Consider the following 21,232-nt stretch of genomic DNA (forward strand, 5'->3'; position numbering starts at 1 on the left):
TACCTTTCTGAGCAATATTCTATAAATGCCACCTGAAAGATTATTACAGCAATTTTCAACACCGAAAAGGAAATCTAAATTCCTTTGTCTTGAGAACGGGCTCCTTTAGGTAAACTACTATCAACTACCCATTCTAATTCTACTCCATCAAGCGAAACTGAAATGTCGGTCTTCTCTTCCACTGTTTCCTGCTTCCCTGCACAGCTCATGGCCAGAGCCCTCCTCTGGTCTCTGACCCTTGGAGTCAAGGTTCGTTCTTGTTATCACACCCACTGCTTACATAAGTTTAGAGTCAAGGTGCTTCCTCTAGCAAACAAAGCTTCTGTCTGAAGCCTAGTGGCCATCACTTGATCTTAGTCACTGATTTTGTTTTACTACCTTGATCTCTCTGGTCATTATGCACAGATAGCTCCAAAGGGGCCATGTTTCCCAGTGGTTATGGTTATAAGGTCAAGAAATAGATTGCCTTCGTTCAATCCTGGCCTGGACAGTTAGTATCTATGATACTGGGCAAGTTACTCCATCTCCTTGTGCCTGAGTTTCCCTATATGTGAAGTAGGGATACTGTCTCTTGCCTCAAAGGACCATTTTGAGGATTAAATAAGAAATATATGTAAAGTGCATTAACTGGCCTATAGTGAGAGAGACAGAGAGAGAGGGAGAAAGAGGGAGAGACAGACAGACTATGGTGTTGCTATCTTGGTGTATTGGTTCTGGGGCTTAGCTCAGCTAAATCACCAATCTCAATAAGAATGGCCTTTATCTTCATCTTCTTTATGTTTTGTGTTCCTTTAAAAGTCCAATGATTTTTGCGACTCTGCCCATAGGAATCATTGTGCACAACAACCAACTTCCCATAAATGATTTCATCTTCTAGGCCTTACAGAGCACAGATCAACTCACTGTGGCATAGAAGGCTGGAAACAAGCCCTCCTTATGTAACACATTCACCTTTGGGATAACTTAGCTTTGTTCTTTATCGATAACACTGATGTTGAGGCACACAGTGCATACTGTTAAGTACTGAGGGCTTGGGAGCCAGACTGTCAAGATAAAGGCCAGATACTTGTTACTTTCTGGTATAAGTGTATATCAAACTGACAATAGGACCTTCTTCACAGCTTTGTTATAATGCCTAAATGAGATAGTCCATGTCAAGTGTTATCATTTCATAGAGTATGGCACTGGGAAAGCCATTAACCAAAATGTTAGTATTATAAAAACCCATTTTGTTTTCACATTTAGTGAGCTTTGCTGCCCAGTAATTAGGAATTGGGTTGAGTAATTATTATTTTTTTGAAGATTTTTTTATTTTGAGGGGAGGGGGCAGCGAGAAAGGGAGAGAGAAAGAATCCCAAACAGGTTCTGCACTGTCAGCACAGAGGCCAACGTGGGACTTGAACCCATGAACCATGAGGTTATGTTATGACCTGAGCTGAAGTCAAGAATTGGTGCTTAACTGACTGAGCCACCAAAGTGCCCCTGGGTTGAGTAATTATTGATTCCCAAGTGAAGGGCAACACATGTATTCTTCTGAACAAGTGTTCCATTCACTCTTAATATGAAATTGTGAAAGACTGGACACAAAGTGGCCATTTTAGTCTCCAGGCAGGTTAGAAAATGGACTTTATAGGTGACACCCTACAAAGCCACCTGAAATGTATGGGATTCATCCCTAATCATTGGATTTGTAAAGTAGAATGAATTAGTAAAAACCAGTGCATTACCAAGCCAAAATAGCCAGTTATACTCTACTAGCCACTTACGTTCTCTGGTCAAATTTCCTATTTCAAGGATAAAACATCTAATGAGGGAAATTATGTACATGTGGACAAGCAAGGTGGACATGCTAATAAAAAGACTCTCATAAAAAAGAAAAGCACATATTGAGATACTCTGTACATCTAGATAACTTACAGCTTACACTCAAAGTTTTCTGGCGAATCCACAAACAACCCTAAATATATGTTTTCTTTGATACCCCTTATCAGCCTATTCAAGGAGAGAATGCCCAGTTTTGCTCTTTTGTTACCTACGAGTAACCAGTTTATCTCCAGAGCTATAAACAATGTGCACTATTCCCATCCTGTCTACAAATTTTTCCTTCTTCTCTCCTTTTTCCTATATTCTTTGCATTAATTTTGTTCTTTCAATCAGCCTGCTTGTTTACTTCCTAATGTGAGTTAATTTTCATACAAAATTTCTCACCATCATGCAACACGTTAAGTAAATACCTCTGAGTTTCTTTAACAGTTATTCTTTAATAGGGCAAGTACAATTTTGGGATAATGGACAAGTGTGCCTCTGGGTTTGGAGGGTCATTATCTTTCACTGCAGCTTTCTTTTTTTCCCTAAGTCTTATGATATATACAGTTTAGTGAGTTTAAATACTTAGGTTAGAAAGAGAGATAGACTGTGTTCAACCTTTGGGACCTAGAAAATGAACTTAAACATTTTTTAATGTCACAGATATTAAATTCAATGAGCAATAAAAGAAAAAGATCGTATCTGATAAAATCACACCTGTAGATAATCAATGAATACAACATATCTAAAGCTTTTCATTCAAAGGAAGAGGAGGGCTTGTCCTTTAGGTATACCTAAGATGAGAAAAGTGAAGTTTCCTGGATTTAGGCAGTGATCAAGCACTTAGTCTGGTGATTCCAATGTCACTCCAATTGGGAATGACTTTCCTTGCACATTGCCCTTTTCAGGGCACTCCTGACATCTGCATTTCTCAGGCTGTAGATCATTGGGTTCAGCATAGGGTTGAAAAGGCTGTAAAACAAGGAAAGGATCTTCTGCTGCTCCTCAGGGCGGCGGGATTTGGGGGCCATGTACATGACAATGGCGCTTCCAAAGAAGAGCCCCACCACGCAGAGGTGGGAGGAGCAGGTGGAGAAGGCCTTTCTGCGGCCCTCCCCGGACTGGATCCTCAGGATGGCGAACAGGATGCGTGTGTAGGACACCAGCACCAGGCAGAGGGGCCCGACTAAGATAAACACACAGGCAACAAAGATGACAACTTGGTTGAGCCAGGTGTCAGCGCAGGCCAGCTTGAGGACAGACAGGATCTCACAGAAGAAGTGGTTGATTTCATGAGGCCCGCAGAAGGGCAGCCTCAGGATGAGAACCACATGGACCAGGGCCAGCAGGGAGCCACATGCCCAGGAAGTCACCACCAGGATGATGCAGCCTGTCCAGCTCATGATGACAGAATATCGGAGCGGGTGGCAGATGGCCACATACCGATCATAGGACATCACCACCAGGAGAAGACATTCTGTTAGAGCAAAAGTCAAGAAAAGAAAGGTCTGCGTCATGCAGCCAGCAAAGGAGATGGACTGGTCTGGCTTCAGGAGGTTTACCAGCATCCGGGGCACCGTGTTGCAGGCATAGGCTATGTCAACGATGGCCAGGTGGGAGAGGAAGAAGTACATGGGGGTGTGCAGTCTGGAGTCTAGCCAGATGAGCCCCAGGATGAGCCCGTTCCCCAGCAGGGTGAAGGCATAGAACAGGGAGAAGAGCCCAAAAAGGATTATGTGAATCCTTGGACCAAGACAAAATCCCAGTAGGATGAATTCTGTAACCATTGTTTGATTTTTCTCCATTTTACTATTAAAGAGAGAACCAGATAGCTGTATGACACAATTATTTTAAAACAACTCTTTTTTATTATTCATAAATTTTTGGTATGTACAAAATTATTAAGAAACAACTTTAAGAAGTCACTGAATTAAAGAAGAAAGGAAGGAAGGGAGGGAGGAAGGAAGGAAGGGAGGGAGGAAGGAAGGAAGGAATAAAGGGAGGAAGGGAGGAAGGGAGGAAGGAAAGTAGGAAGGCAAGCAGGCTTACCTATTTAAACAAATTTAACTGTCTTTAAGCTAAATTCTTAATCTGACATCTAATTTTACAGGAGAGGAATATGTTATGTGATTACCCACATGGAGCCTTTGACACTGTGATGGAATTAGGAAATATCAAACCATATTACAAAGAAAATAATCATGAAATCTGGATTGTTTCAGACCTACATATGTAAAAATATGTAAGAGAAATTCTAGATAGTAGAAATAAGAGGAGCTTTAAATGAGAATGGTCTCTGGAAAAGAAAATAATTTCACTTACTTCAGCTGAAATCATGATTGAGTTCTATCAGTATCTAAATCCCATGTTCGTGGACTGGAAGAATTAATATTGTTAAAATGTCCATAGTTGTCAAAGCCATCTATTCAATACAATTCCTGTCAAGATTCCAATGACACTTTTATGGAAGTAGAAAAAAATTCTGAAATTTTAAGAAAGCATAAAAGACCTCGAATAGTCAAAGTAATCCTGAGAAAGAAGAAAGCAGGAGTCATCACCCTTCTTGATTTCAAGCTATATATGAAAGCTATAATAATCAAAACAGTGTGATACTGGCATAAAAACAGACATACAGACCAATGAAAAAGAATCAAGAGCCCCAAAATAAACTCATGTAAATAATATTTGACACAGGAGCCAGTGGAGAAAAGACACTGTCTTCAATAAATGGTCCTGGAATCATTGGATATTCACATGTAAAAGAATGAAACTAGACTCCTACCTCACACTACTCACAAAAATTAACTCAAAATGGATGAAAGACCTAAATATAAGATGAAAAACCTTAAAACTCCTAGAAGCAAACAGGAAAAAGGCTTCCTGACATGGGTTTTGGCAATGATTTTTTAAATATAATACCTAGGGGGGCCTGGGTAGCTCAGCTGGTTAAGCACCTGACTTTGATTCAAGTCATGATCTTATGGTTCGTGGGTTCAAGCCCGCATCGAGCTCTGTGCAGACAGCTCAGAGCCTGAATACTGCTTCAGATTCTGGGTCTCCCTCTCTCTCTGCCTCTCCCCTGCTCATACTCTGTTTTGCTCTGTCAAAAATACACACACACACACACACACACACACACACACCTAACACCTAAAGCACAAGCAACAAAATAAAAAAATAAACAAGTGGAATTATATCAAACTAAAAAGCTTCTGCATAACAAAAGAAATGATTAACAAAACCAAAAAAAGACAATCTATGAAAAGGGAAAAAATATTTGCAAACTATATATTTGATAAGGGGTTAATATCCAAAATATATGAAGGACTGATGCAAATCAACAGCAAAAACAACAGGGGCACCTGGGTGGCTCAGTCAATTAAGTGTCTGACTTTGACTCAGGTCATGATCTCACAGTTTATAAGTTCGAGCCCTGCATTGGGCTCTGTGCTGACAGCTCAGAGCCTGGAACCTGCTTCTGATTCTGTGTCTCCCTCTCTCTCTGCCCCTCCCCCACTTGTGCTCGCTCTCTCTCAAAAATAAATTTAAAAACATTTAAAAAATTTAAGCAACAACAAAACATGAAAAAACCTCCCAAATAACCAAATCAAAATGGACAAAGAACCTGAATAGACATTTTTTTTCAAAGATGACACACAGCCAATAAGAGCATGACAAGATGTTCAATATCATTAATCATAAGGGAAATGCAAATCAAACCCATAATAAAATAGCTCTTCACTGCTGTCAGAATGGCTATCATCCAATAGACAAGGGTTAACAAATGCTGGAGGAAAGGGAGCCCTTGTGCACTGTTGGTAGGAATGTAAATTGGTGCATCCACTAAAGAAAATAATATGGAAGTTCCTTAAAAACTTAAAAATTCCATTTGCATATCACCCAGCAATTCCACTTCTGGGAACATATCCAAAAGAGCACACCATGTGGGAGAGATGTTTGTGCCCCGTGTTCATTGCAGCATTACCTATAATAGTCAAGGCACAGAAACAACCTAAGTGACCATTGATGGATAAATGCATAAAGAAATTTTGGTATACATATATGTTGGAATATTATTCAGCCATAGAAAAGAAAGAAATCCTGCCATTTGTGACAACATGAGATCATTGTGCTAAGTGAAATCAATCAGACAAAGAAAATATGGTATGTTCTTACCTATACGTGGGATCTAAAACAAATAAACAAATGAAACCAAACTTATAGAGGGAAAAAACCTGATCTGTGATTACCTGAGGAGGGGGGTGGGTGGAGAGGGAATTGGCGAAAGGTGGTCAAAACATCTTTTGATCAAATTGATCAAAAGATCAATTTCCAGTTCTAAGATAAATAGGTACTGGGGATGTCAGGTATAATATCATGACTATAGTTAACAATTATGTATGATATATTTGAGCGTTTTTTTTACTTTTAATGTCTATTTTTGAGGGGGGGAGTAGGGGAGGGGCAGAGAGAGAGAGAGAGAGAGAGAGAGACAGACAGAATCTGAAGCAGGCTCTAGGCTCTGAGCTGTCAGCACAGTGCCCAATGTGGAGCTTGAACCCACAAGCCGTGAGACCATTATCTAAGTCCAAGTCAGATGCCCAACCGACTGAGCCACCCAGGTACCCCTGTATTTGAACTTTAAGAGAATGAACTCTAAGAATTCCCATCACAAAATAGAAAACCTCTTTTCTTTCCTATACACGTATGCATATATATATATATATATATATATATATATATACACACACACACACACATACATACATATATATCTATAGGTGTATATATATACACATATATATCTACAGGTGTGTATATATACACATATATATCTATAGGTGTGTGTGTATATATATATATATAGGTGTATATATATATATATATAGGTATCTATCTGAGATGATAAATGTTAACTAGACTTACTGTGGTAACCATTTCACAATATTTTTAAGTCAAATCCTTATGCCTATATACTTTAAACTTATATAGTGTTGTATGTCAATTTTTTTTAATAGTTATTTTTGAGAGGAGTAGGGAAAGGCAGAGAAAGAGGAAGGGAGACAGAAGATCTGAAGCGGCTCTATGCTGACAGCAGAGAACCTGATTAGGGGCTCAAATTCATAAACCGTGAGATCACGATCTGACCTGAAGCTGGACTCTCAGCAGAGTAAGCCACCCGGGTGCCCCTGTCAATTTTATCTCAGTAAAATTGGGGGAAAAAATTTAAAGGTCATAACCTAGAATGAATAGAAAGAGGAAATATACTCATCTTGCTGTTAATTCAATCCTTCATATTTGTAACATGTATTATAACTGAAATCCAAAACATAAGAAACTACTATTTACATCAACAAACAGTGGCTGACCACAGCACCATGAGTTAAAATATACTTTATAAGTAGCTAATAGGAACAAATTATTAACCAATGGTAATTCAGTTTGTCTACTGAGAAATGGACACATCAACAAATTAGTGATAAAATACTTAGTCTATGAATTTTATCCTAGACTTGGTAAACAAGAGAATATCTGGAAATATATGACTGGAGAGTTTTGGGAACCTCCAAAAGTCTAGTCAAGGTGCTTTGATACAACCTCAGGGAGGCAGGGCAGGAGGATGTGACAGTGAACCCACGTGTAGTTGCTTGTGTGGGCTACCTGTCTGGAGACAGACTGTGGGAAAAATAAAGGCGATGATCCATATGGAGCATAGACACAAAGTCTATGAGAGAGGCAGAACTTGTGCGTCTTTAAAGTTTTTTTTTTTTTTTTTTTTTTTAAGAGAGAGACAGAGACAGCTCAAGTGAGGGAGGGGCAGAGAGAAGTAGAGAGAGAATCCCAAGCAGGCTCCACACTGTCTGTGCAGAGCCCAATGGGGGGCTTCAAACCATGAAGCCATGAATTCTTGAGCTGAGTTGAAACCAACAGTTGGACGCTCAACTGACTGAGCCACCCAGGCGCCCCTGTCTGTGCATCTTCAATGGCCTTCAGGGACAATAAGCCTGACCATGTCATACCTATATGACATGCATTAGTTTTACAAAATCAAATGAAATGCAAACAGATTAAATTTCTTATGGGCTGGTAGGGGTTATGAGGGTGGCTCAAAACTGTAATGTGTTCCAGGTCCAAATGTAACCTTCAGGCATAGCGAGGTACATTAACTTACATAGGTACAATTTCAGAATTTCAAAAAGGATAAATTGTCTGGTTAATGAATAATCAGGTAAATCTAAACTTCTAAAGTAAATATCTAAGAAGGAAATAATTTCATATATAATCATCAGAACTTGATAGAACCTATGTTTTATTTATTTTATATATATATATACACACACATATATATGTATGTGTGTGTGTGTATAATTTATTGTCAAATTAGCTAACATACAGTGTATACAGTGTGCTCTTGGTTTGGGGGGTAAATTCCCATGATTCATCGCTTACATAGAACACCCAGTACTCAACCCAACAAGTGCCCTCCTCAATGCCCATCACCCATTTCCCCTATCCCCTGCCCCCCCATCAACCCTCGTTTTTTCCTCTGTATTTAAGAGTCTCTTATGGCTTGCTTCCTCTCTGTTTGAAACTATTTTTTCCCCTTTTCTGCCCCCATGGTCTTCTGTTAAGTTTTTCAAGTTCCACATATGGAGTGAAAACATATGATTTCTTTCTCTGACTTATTTTACTTAGCATAATACCTTCCAGGTCCATCCACGTTGTTGCAAATGTCAGGATTTCATTCTTTCTCATTGCCAAGTAGTATTCCATTGTATATATAAACCACATCTTCTTTATCTATTCATCAGTTGATGGACATTTGGGCTCTTTCCATAATTTGGCTATTGTTGAAAGGGCTGCTATAAACATTGGGGCACAAGTGCCCCTATGCATCAGCACTCCTGTATCCCTTGGATAAATTCCTAGTAGCTCTATCGCTGGGTCATAAGGTAGCTATGTTTTAAACAGTAAATCTTGAAGAATGATGAGCTGGCAAGTTCTCCTCTAAAGTAGTGGGCACGGGGAAGGCAGAATTCCTAAAATCACCACCTATTGTTAATCTTTGACTCAGAGGAAGCGTAGGACTACTCACCTGCAAGTAGTAAGGAAAGACTGAAAACTGATTCATCTTATTTGCTTATGTAGTTACAAGCCAAGACTTTGCGGAGTGTTCTTCTGGGGTAAGGGCTGATAGGATAAGTGAGTTTTCTGGATATAAGAACTATTGTGGACCGTAAAGAACTAGGTGTCCGTTCTGTGTAATCATAGCCTATTGGAGAATCTGTTAAAGGCTAATAGTTGATCATACTCATGAGTGCCCCCTATGTGCTGGGCACTGTGGAAGCACATAGTAAAAGCAGGAGGATGGTGCTGAGCTTTGTGAAGATTTTCTCGTACAAAGGTGCTTCAGAAGAAAGCAGTGATAAATAAAAAGATACACATTAAACACAAAAGTCCTATAAAAAGAAATGATTGACTATCTCGTCCTTCTCCCACCTCACACACCAGCACCTAACACCGTGGTCCCCTTTCTATACTTTTCCCATCCCCACTGCACAAACTTATCTTCCAAGCTATGAAAAATCGAACACTTACACATATTTATTGAATACATTCTAGCTGTCCTTAATGCTAAGCTTAAGATAAGCATATGACATAGATTTAGTACCCACTGTACCTGTGTTGACAATAAGTAGATGCATATTTTATATAATAACCAACATGTTCATTTTCCTGACATAACACCATTCTGTAATATACCCTCCCGTAATTTTCTTTGGCTAAGATTATTCCATATGTTCTGTTTCAATGCATGACACAGAAATTTCTTACTCCTTCTGTTAGTGCTCTCTTTTCTAAGTAAATGTCTATCACGTGGATATTTCTCCACCAATGAAGCAAATTAACCAAACTCGAAACCCAAAACATCTTTATATAATTTGTCTATAAAATGTGCATCTAATATTCCCCTGAAACTATTCATATAGAATGTGAACAATGAGCATATATGTTTAACATTAATAAAGAGTATTTACTTCTCTAACATTTAAAATAAAGATTGTCGGGGCGCCTGGGTGGCGCAGTCGGTTGAGCGTCCGACTTCAGCCAGGTCACGATCTCGCGGTCCGTGAGTTCGAGCCCCGCGTCAGGCTCTGGGCTGATGGCTCGGAGCCTGGAGCCTGTTTCCGATTCTGTGTCTCCCTCTCTCTCTGCCCCTGCCCCGTTCATGGTCTGTCTCTCTCTGTCCCAAAAATAAATGAAAAACGTTGAAAAAAAAAATTAAAATAAAGATTGTCAGAAACAGACGGATAGTCCACAGAAGTGTAGATGCTACCCCATGTCTAAGAGGAATTAATGATAAAGTAAAATAAGGTGGCCTGGTTAGCTCCCACGTTTGGACTCAGGGACCCCAGAAGGGGAAAATACCTCAAGGTTGGGCAAGATCGTGCTTTCTGGGAGCGCCTGTGGGAGCTGCAGAACCCTCACTCCTGTTCCTGACTGCAAAGGTGGCAGAATCCTCAGAAAAGGCGCTTTTATTCTCCTATGGCCCCAGCCTAGTCGGTAGCGTCTAAGGGCTCCCTGGAGGGGTGGGCTGCGAGATACAGTGCATGCCCACTCCACTGGGAAGGGGACAAAGCAGTTCCCTAGTTCTGCTCTCATCCCCAGCAGGACACATGATCAGGAACCACAACTAGCCACAGAGCACACGTCTGAGACAACACCGGTCATTACGGCCCCGGAAAACTTGGCATTATTTGGATTTCGTGAATCCCAGCACTGCCCTAATTCCCAAAGCATCAGGTCCTTCAGGGGAACCTAGAAGGAAGCAGAACGAGTGTGACGATGAAGAAGCTCCCGGCATTCACCTCTGTATTTCAGCTTCTCCCCGCTTTACTCTGGGCCACCTTGTGTAGCAGCAGAGGGGGGAAGGAAGGACCCTGAAAAATCAGCTGGTTCCAAGCAACAGCTCAAGATGTGGAGATGGTGTAGAGAGCAGGTTATGGAGGCAGGGAGCAGACCGGGGAGTCTGAGGAGAAACATGGAGTCCCAGTGGGGCTTATTAGAACATGCCTGAGGAGGGGTTTTCTAGAACACAAACCACTCAAATAGGTCAGCCTTGGCAATAGTCGCTAATCTCGATTCTGAGGTGAGGAGATTATAGGGGTCCAGTCCCTCAGGCCAGGGGGAGAGAACCCTCTGGAAGGCATCTTCCCCTTGAAGCTTCCTACCTCTTCTGGGTTGGGAGAGAATTTCCTACCTGTGATGATGTCATGTTTATTTGCATCCTACCGTTTTCCTATACTGGATGTGAGGGACTCAAAATGTTATCTGGAAATCTCTTATCAATCAAGCATGAGATTCACAAACTAATTAGTTCATTACAGTGTGATTCCTGGCTTCCTGGGGTTATCCCATAAACTTAGGGAAAACTGGTTACAATTATCAAGTTTCTTTTCTTTTTATGTTTCAGGTGACTTGTAGAAAAATGTGGATATCTGGAAACTGATGTTTAAAAGAAAAAAAATAGCGTCACACTGAAATTGTGAAAAAAATAGGATTTTCCTCATTCATCACTGTATGACTATCAGTTATAAAAAGTAGGAACCTTGAACTAAGACAATAAGGAAATTAAATATAAATTTTTATGATACCAAACAAACTTTAACTTTGGGAAATGCATCATCTCAAAAGTACATGTTCTCTAGTACATATCAAGGTAACATTGTTTTAACTTATGGACAACTTCTAAAAGTGGTCAGAGTAGGGGCATCTGGCTGGCTCAGTCCATAGAACATGCAACTCTCAATCTCGGGATCATGAGTTCAAGCCCATGTTGGATGTAGAGCTTACTTTAAACAAAAAGTGGTCAGGGGTGCCTGGGTTGCTCATTGGTTTAAGCATCCAACTCTTGATTTCAGCTCAGGTCACAATCTCACCATTCATGACTTCAAGCTCCATGTACTGTTGACAACACAGGCCTGTTTGGGATTGGGATTCTCTGTCTTCCTTTATCTCTGTCTCTTCCCTGCTCACATTTGCATGTTCATCCTCTGTCTCAAAAATAAACAAATATTAAAAAAATGAAAATAAGAAATTTTAAAAAGTGGTCAGAGTAAAACATAAATATATGTAAAACATAAATGTTTACAAAGGAAAATAACACATAGCATAATTAACTCTTAATTGCAAAAAATACATATATTTTTAAAAAATATGTTCTTTTTTACATTATCTGTTAGCATCAGACATTTTCTAACCACCAATCTTATGGTTATGTCAAGGTCCACCAGAATTTGGACATCATTTCCACTTGGAAGTAGAATAAAAATCAATACTTTGATAATTTAAACACTTCCCAAAGTAAATTGTCTCAATAATTGGTTTGAAAAATGTTGGCTTTTTAATGTTTACTTATTTATATATAGAGAGAGTGTGTGTGCATGCAAGCAGGGAAGGGGCAGAGAGAGAGGGAGAAAGGGGGAATCTTAAGCAGGGACACTGGGCTCGAACTCATGAACTGTGAGATCATGCCCTGAGCCAAAACCAAGAGTAGGACACTTAATTGACTGAGCCACAGGCGCCCTAACAAAATGTTGGCTTTTAATTGATGAACTAAGTATCTGAGTCAGGGATGAACATATCTTCAGAAAGTCATAACATATATAATTAATGGAAAATAGCAATTGCTATTATCAATGTTTCACTTGGAATCTTGAAAACTGGGAAAATAAAGAGGCAGAATTTGTTAGTTCACTGAGCACAGCCCAAGGTATAGAAACTTCAGTTGTAGACATCTAGGTTCATGATAAGAATAAATTGTGATCTATTGGGAGGAATTTTTCTACAGTTTTGAAGAAGTACCTTTCAGCATTATTCAAATCCATCTGTTCTGATTCTAGGCTCTTTGAGCCATATATTACTGTTTATTCATTTCTTGGATTTTTGAAAAGAGAACTGGGTTATTTTGGATAATGGGTATAGGTACTCCTTTCCCTGGGAAGGAACATCCTTCACTATAAAGGTTGAAATTGCATCTGGGTTAATCATAATTATCTTGTGAGTTTTGTGAGAGTCATTAAGTTCTGACAATTCTGATCAATTCCAGATTAACTGACAGAAAACTAGTTTCCAGACCTTCCAAACTGATGACCAGGACTTAGGCCCCCAAAGATTTTTTCAAGAGAAGTTGAATTGAGTTTCTTTTTTTCCCTTTTTCTGGGATCCATTGAGCCACTGACGACTGTCCATGTGTTCCGTAGTGCCCATAAACTCCCAATGAAGAAGCCTCACACAAGATAAACCCTGAGGCTAAAATTGTGGTTCTATAGCCTGATCATCAGGATTTCCATAGAAAAAGGTTAACCAAGAAAGATTAGTATGCTTATTATTAAGGACTAAACATTAACCCCATAAGCAAGAACATTTGAAATGATAGTTGTTCAATAATATAAGACACTTTGAAGTAACTAAGTAGTTTCTTTTAATCCCCCATATTCCTAACTGTTCAGTAGAGTTTAACTCCACTAAAGCTTGATAGAAGTTATTTCTTCAATTTACTTCAGGGTGTAATTTACAATCAAAACGTTCCTATAACTGTGCTTAAAAGACTTTACTTATCTTCAAGTTCAATGGCTTTTCAAGTACCTGAGCCTTAACTATATCCCAAAATACAATTTAAAAATTACAATTTGTAAAAGGTATTAATTTACTGAATACACCTTAAAAAACATGTTATTTTCTTCTATCAGTAGAAAAAGAACTAATAAAATTGTAAAATGTAAAAGTAATAAAAGCATCAAAATTTTGCCTATGTAGTTAGCCACCATAGAACTTAGAGTTTTGTTTTTGTTTTTTTTTTTTTTTACTTTCATGAGGAGGAAATCTTTGCAACTGCATAAAAACCTCACTTAACCCTTTTTATTTTGAGATTACAGTAATGCACATGGCATTCCATATAGAGAATGAGGAAATTCCTGTTTGTAAGGCTATTATTTGAAATTTATTTCAAGAATAGCCAGTGAATAATAAATCATGCACTTTCCCTATTTTGTTTACTTTTTAATCTTCAAAGGATCAACTAGCCCTTTGGACATTCTATCTTTTATTCATATCCTTTTTATCCATCATTCATCGTGTACCTTTCCTATAAACATTCTCTTACAGAACATCTCCCATATCTCAATTTTCTACAAACAACAATGGAGAAATCTTGTTAAAGCTTCTACATTGTGTAAGTAGTGGTTTTTGCAAATCCTCCTAGATTTCTGTGAGAAACTTGGTTTTATCTTTAAATTTGTTTTTAATTTTTTTAAGTTTATTTATTTTGAGAGAGAGAGAGAGAGAGAGAGAGCGCACAAGTAGGGGAAGGGGCAGAGAGGGAGAGACTCTCAAGCAGGCTCCACACTGTAAGTGCAGAGCTTGACATGGGGCTCAAACCCACAAACCACGAGATCATGACCTGAGCCGAAATCAAGAGTCAGAAGCTCAACTCACTGAGCCACACAGGCACCCTGGTTTTATCTTTAAAATCAAGGAGAGAAAAAATAGACTTAGTATACTGGGTAAGCAGTGGAATGCATAGTTTTTTTTATCTCAGATTTAGAAGATTGTGAAATTGAATGAGGTCATTCCATGAGATGTATCTGTAAATGCTGACCCAAGATGAAGCAGAGGGTTGGATTCATTACCTCCAGATGATCCAGCACTGAAAAGGAGAAACAGTTACCCTCACTTTCTTTACCCAAAGAAAGCACACATTCTCACAGGCTCATCTAGGGTATTGCACTTAGGTCCTCTTTAGAGGCTCACCTTTCAGGAAAAAAATCATTTTGCTCTAGAAGGTGGTTATAGGAAATATTCACAATGAGTCAATCCAGATCAAGATTTCCTGGTCCTGGAAACCGCTAATAAGTGTTACAAAAAAATTGTTTATGTGATCAAATAAGTTTGGAAAATATTGGCTAAAAACTGGAATAAAAATCTTCTTTACTGCAGATATTCTTACAGTTTTCACAATGATAATATGAATTGTGAGCTCTAAAGTAAGGCATCTAATACGCAATAATTTTCAAACTTACTTGACCATAGAGTTTATGTTAAAGCTCTCTTGAGGAGCTGGTGTTTTGAGAAAAAGACTTTGAGAGGCATGAGGCTAGACCATAGCTTGAGAAAGATGTTATAAAGAGTATTGTTCTAGATCTGCAGCTTCCAAATCTTGGCTCATGGACCAGCTACATTACAATTAGCTATTGATAATGTTTTTTAAGTTTATTTATTTTGAGAGAGAGAGAGAGAGAGAGAGAGAAAGCAGGGGAGGGGCAGAGAGAGAGGGAGAGAGAGAATCCCAAGCAGACTCCACATTGTCAGTGCAGAGCCTGACATGGGGCTCAATGTCAGGAACCGTGAGATCGTGACCTAAGCTGAAATCAAGAGTCAGATGCTTAACCAACTGAGCTACCCAGGTGTCTCGACAATATATCAAGATATAGATCTCTAAGACATATCCCACATCCACTGAATCAGTGATCTAAGTGGTGGCTCAGAAGACTGACTGTATTTTTAATAAGGGTCTCAGATAATTCTCATGCTACAGTTGGAAACTCTTGAGATAATATCTTCCTAGGTCACTATCAACCTGACGCCATAATATTTTCATAGGCTCTCTTCATTCCTGGGACTCTTTTTTTTAAATATGTATATATATATATATATATATATGTAATATGTATATATATATACGTATATATATGTACATATATATGTATATATACATGTATATATATGTACATATACATATGTATATATACATGTATATATATGTACATATACATATGTATATATATTATTTAAATAAATAAATATATACATATACACACACACACACACACACACACACGCACACACACACATACATATATACGAGAGATGGAGAGGACAAGCCAGGAAGGGGCAGAGAGAGAGGGTGAGAGAAATCCCAAGCGGGCTCTGTGCTGTCAGCACAACATGGGGCTTGAACTCATGAACTGTGAGTTCATGACCTGAGCTGAAACCAAGAGTCAGATGCTTAACTGACTGAGCCACCCAGGTGTGCCCCCAGCACTCTCTTTAAGGCATTCTTCACTTCTGAGTTCCTAAGACTATAGATCAGGGAGTTGAGCATGGGATTGAAAAGGCTGTGAAACAGGAGGAGATATTTCTTCTGCTCCTTGGGGTTCCCATATCTGGGCCCAACATACGTTATAATGGCCGTGCCATAAAAGAGTCCAACCACACAGAGATGGGATGAGCAGGTAGAGAAGGCTTTTCTTTGACCTTCCCCAGACTGGATCCTGAGGATGGCACAGAGGATGCACATATATGAGATTACAATTGAGGAGAAGGGTCCCACTAGTACGGAAATTGCTCCAGCCAATACCACAATCTCATTGATGTGTGTATCTGCACAGACAAGTTTGAGAAGAGCCATGATTTCACAGAAAAAGTGATTGATTTTCTGGGATCTACAGAAGGGTAAGGGTAGAAGTAACATGAGATGAATCAAAGACAGAAGGACTCCAAAGGTCCAGGAAGTCACCACCAGCATGATGCAGACTCTCCAGCTCATGATGACAGGATATCGGAGTGGGTGGCAGATGGCCACATACCGATCGTAGGACATCACCACCAGGAGAAGACATTCTGTGACAGCAAAAGTCAAAAAGAGAAAGGTCTGTGTCATGCAGCCAGCAAAGGAGATGGGTTGGTCTGGCTTCAGGAGGTTTACCAGCATCTGGGGCACTGTGTTGCAGGCATAGGCTATGTCGACGATGGCCAGGTGGGAGAGGAAGAAGTACATGGGGGTGTGCAGTCTGCAGTCCAGCCAGATGAGTCCCAGGATGAGCCCATTCCCCAGCAGGGTAAAGGCGTAGAACAGGGAGAAGATACCAAAGAGAAGCATCTGAATCCTCAGAGCAAGGGGAAATCCCAATAGGGTAAACTCTGTGATAGAGGTCATATTGGCTCCCATATCCCTATGATGGAATAGAGTTAATGTATATGACTTAAGAGAAATCATTCGAAATAAATTTATGTTGTTTGAAACCTTTTTTTTAGGACAGAAAGTTATTCAGAAACACTTTCAGTACATTTTTATGTATTTTAATGAATGTTTAAAGACTTTAGTAGCCCTGAAATAAATTTAAAAATAGATACACACACACACACACACACACACACACACACACACACATTTCCTTTGTCGTTAATGTTATTAGCAGAGTCTAAATTTTCAAAATAAATACATTGTCACCTGTCAGATACACAGTTTTTGTTTCATTCAGTGAGCTACCCCATATTCTTCAAATAATTCTGCTTTTCTTTGCCAAAGTCCTTAAACAGCAGTATGTCTAATCTTGAGTTGGAAGGGCTCATTAAGAATAACAATATACTAGGGTTAGCTATACCATCGGCCAGATTCACCATTAGCCATTAACCTCTCACCTGCTTGTCTAAACACACTTTTGGGGGGGGGCAGAGGGAGAAAGAGAGAGAGACTCTTAAGCAGGCTCCACACCCAGAGCAGAGCCCAACTTGGGGCTCGATCTCACAACCATGAGATCATGACCTGACTGGAAATCAAGAGTCAGATGCTTAACCGACTGAGCCATCCAGGTGCCCATAAACACATTTTCCACTCCTACATCTACTGTCACCTCTATAGCTAGTATCTCACCAACTCTCTTCTTGATCAAGTGCAAATACTTATTTTCAGCCTAAAATACCACTTTTCTTACTTAGTTTTCCACAATATTTAGATGAACGTATATGTGAATGACTGAATAGCTTTATACTATCATTTATTTAAATATAAGAACAGAATCAAAACTTTGTCACATTTCAACTCAATGTGGCCAAACACTCTAATAATACCAATTTTAGACACTGTCTCTGCAGGGGACTGACAATAACTCCTAGACTTCTGTAAAGGATACTGCAGAAGGGGTCTCTGAAGTCCTCGAGAGATTGAACTAAATCTTCTTTCTCTATGCCTTCACAATTAAAGTGTAAGTACATTTTTTTTCAACCATGTGACTACAGGTAGCCGGTGCCAACTATGAACCAGGAAGAGCATGTCCCTTGATCTTGGACTATGAGTCAGAACTGTGAGAAATAAATTACTGTTATTTATAAGCTAAAAATAAAAAATAAAATGTAACTACAAACATGACATTACCCTTCTCGCTTAAACTTTATTCCCAACTTTTACGTAAGATCGTCTTGTCTTGGAGGCAATCAGGATGAACAATAAATCCTAATTTAAATGGCTATAAAAGTATAAACTTACTTAAAAATGACCCCATGTGCACTGAAACTCTCTTATAACCACTCCAATAAGAAGTGTCATGTCCAGGATGTTGAAAATAATTTCAAGTATTTACTGATTTCCTGTAATGCACCTGCCATTGTTCTTTGGGTAGAGGTATCATGATAGGAAATCGGGCTTCATACTATCGCACATAATAAATAGATAAGCATTTGCACACTTATTCAATAACCCTGGATAGTCTTTCTTATATATTTAGATATTTGACTTCCCTGTATGAGTGACACATTAAATCTAGTTTTTTAATAGAGAAGTGCTGGGATTTTTGTTTAATATTAAATCTTTACCAGAAAGTCACTTATACATACTTACCTCCTTATCTCGGAAAGAGCTACCAGTCAAAAGCAGCCATTAGTACATTGATTGTATTAACATAATGATATATTAAGAATATATTTTACTCAGAATATCCTATTATTTAAACTATCAGTGAGCAAAATTTGAGACTTAATAACAATGTACTTTTGCATGATATTAAATTGTGATAGCAAAAGCTAACAGGCAATGAAAATGATGCTAAAATATATTTGGCCAGAACTTACGAAAGCAATTAGGAAACCTGCATGTCTAGAGATGACTGTTGTATAAAGATCCCAATACATCTTCACGCAGAAAAGGCAAACATATCTAGGGTGGCTGAATTTACTGATGGTACTAGAAGCCTTGTTGCTCATCTGGGAACTGCCAAGGAAGGATTTTGGCTCTTCAAGTTGCCTTTAAGAAAAGGCTTTATTAATTTATCATCTCCACAGGGCACCTTCCCAATTGCCTTGAGACTCTGTGTGGGATACGAGACAGGTCTCTCCTGTACCAGCATGCTCCCTACAGACACATGAAGAACCGAACCACTGTTATCCTCCTGAGAGGGGAGAGGAGTGGCAGTCCCTGTCTCTTTCTGTCTTTCAAGAAGCCAGAGAGACAGTGAAATCTTTAGAAGTTAAGATAAAAACAAGTAGTACCTTTCTAGCTAAAAGAATACACACTAATATCAAGTCGTACTCTGGCACCACATGAACGTTACAGCTACCCAAATACATGAATGTGTTATAGTTTCATGAATTTTTATGTTGTTCCACGTCCTAAACATTCAGGAGGCCCTTGGGAGATTCAAAGATCCATGCCTGGTTATTCTTTGGTAGTGAAATAGAAACATGACATTAATTTCTACAGCCTTATTTCTTCAGGGTGGTCTAGTTCTCCAACCATCCTAAAGGTAGTAGGAAAATGAACCTGAATTCAAATGTCTTAATCATGACATCATTTTAGATAGCAGCTGCATCCTTGATCATAGATCTAGAGTGTGTGGGAATCTATGCTGGGAATCCATGGTAGCCATGCCCTGCTACTTGTTGATCTGCCTGGAGGGGCTGAGAAAAGTTCATTTTAGAACACTTTTCCTTTCTGATAACATCTGGTCCTGTCCTTCTGGGAAAGAGTTCTGTAAAAGCAGGAGGCCAATTCTTATCCTCTCTGCTCTTATGGATGCAGCTAAATATATGTAATCTACCTACCAGTGTAGGCATATACCTATCACAGTATATTCTTCAGGATGTTATCGACAATGCAGTGCCCCAAATCTTTGTGTCAGGTCACAATTTCTATCAGGTCTACAATTTCTGGGTAATACGATATGAGCTGGGAGCAGTGAATCTCTTGGTCATCTGCTGTGAAGCAGGTCTAATGGACTAAGGTGATATTCTGTTGGCAAGCATATCGAAAGTCAGATTTTCTAATAGCCCTCCAATCGAGGTACTGACCAAGGTACTACAGCAAGAAAGGGAAATTCATTGTTGTATGTCATCTGCAATCATGATAAATCATTGCTCCATATAGGATAGAAGGAATTAGCGTGCTCATAACGGATTTACTGGTCTCTTTAAGGGGAAGGCACCATATTGAGGGCCCAGCATTGGTCTCTGATGCTGATGGAACATGCAGTCAGCTGAGGAGAGCAGCAGAGTAGAGCCTCCTTGGTGTGGGGCAGCCTATGCTGGTGGATTCACGCAAAGCCTCCTTCTCTATTGCCATGGCTACTGCATTTGTGTGCTCTCTGTGCATTCACTGGGGTGGCCAAAAACAAAGTTGGCTGACATTCTGATAGAATCATCTTGTACCTGGTTGTTGAATGTTGGGCTTTTAAAAAGCAACAAGTGCACTTCTAATTTATCTACCAACTACCCAGAAGCTATTTTCAAGCCATAATCTGTCAGAACTGCATCTTGGACAGTCTTCGGGAACTGGGTCAACTAATTATTTTCATCATTTTGCTTCATACACAGTAATAGAAAAACAAGGCATTATGTAAATTTAGAGGAAACGTGTGGCTAGCAGCTAAATCCAGTCCCTTGTATTTTATTATTTTTCTTTAGATACTCTGCTTTGCAGATGCAATTTTTCATGGTGTCTTCCTTGGATGTCCCTTTCAGCTCTTTCTGAGCATCCCACTTAGCCTTGCCTTTGAGGTCCAACATTTCAGGCCATTCTGTATTTATGTCACACACAGTCATTTGCTTGTTAGGCATTAATGTGCAATATACAGATTCTCATTCTTTGTGTTCCATTCACCTAATATTCCAACAGTACTTCTGATCTGTGACCCACCAGTCAAACCATTTGCCAATTTCCAGGGGTTTGCACATTCTCACTTCAGGCAACTTCTGTCCCCACAAGGTAGGTGATTAGGTGAATTGCCAGCTATGGAAAATGACAGATTAACCCTTATCTTTAAGGTCCCACACCCACGGTAGATACACTGCACTGAGTGGGAAGAACCATTGGTGATACAAGATACATGAGGATCTGGGCCATTCAGCTTACTTTTGTCTTCTGCACTTGATCTTGTCCTGACTTATACCACATTCTTTTTATGAGGTATGGCTGCTATGGTCACTCAATCTTATGATTAGGTGGGTTGTGTAACATCTCAGTTCAAAATAAGCAATCCTGCATTTATAGCTACTTGATACTCTATGAATAGTCTGCTAAGGTTCAGTAGTACATCAGGAGTCATGTTTTGAAATGTGTATTGTCTTCTGGTATAGAAGGAAAGACCTTGATGCG

The 21,232-nt window shown here is 39.3% G+C and overlaps 2 protein-coding genes across 2 annotated transcripts; both read right to left on the reverse strand.

Annotated features, from left to right (window-relative positions):
• Positions 1-2,669: 2,669 nt before the first annotated feature.
• Positions 2,670-3,614, reverse strand: LOC112866477 (olfactory receptor 2A1/2A42-like). The gene has a single exon (XM_025929380.2). The coding sequence runs from the start codon at positions 3,609-3,611 to the stop codon at positions 2,670-2,672; it is 942 nt and encodes a 313-aa protein (XP_025785165.1). The 5' UTR covers positions 3,612-3,614.
• A 12,260-nt stretch (positions 3,615-15,874) lies between these two features.
• OR2A7 (olfactory receptor family 2 subfamily A member 7) lies at positions 15,875-16,816 on the reverse strand. Its single transcript, XM_025929379.2, has one exon. It carries the CDS (start codon positions 16,814-16,816, stop codon positions 15,875-15,877), a length of 942 nt encoding a protein of 313 aa, XP_025785164.2.
• Between the last annotated feature and the right edge of the window lie 4,416 nt (positions 16,817-21,232).

Source organism: Puma concolor, chromosome A2 (genome assembly GCF_028749965.1).
Source record: "Puma concolor isolate L17-30 chromosome A2, mPumCon1.1.hap2, whole genome shotgun sequence".
NCBI lineage: Eukaryota > Metazoa > Chordata > Mammalia > Carnivora > Felidae > Puma > Puma concolor.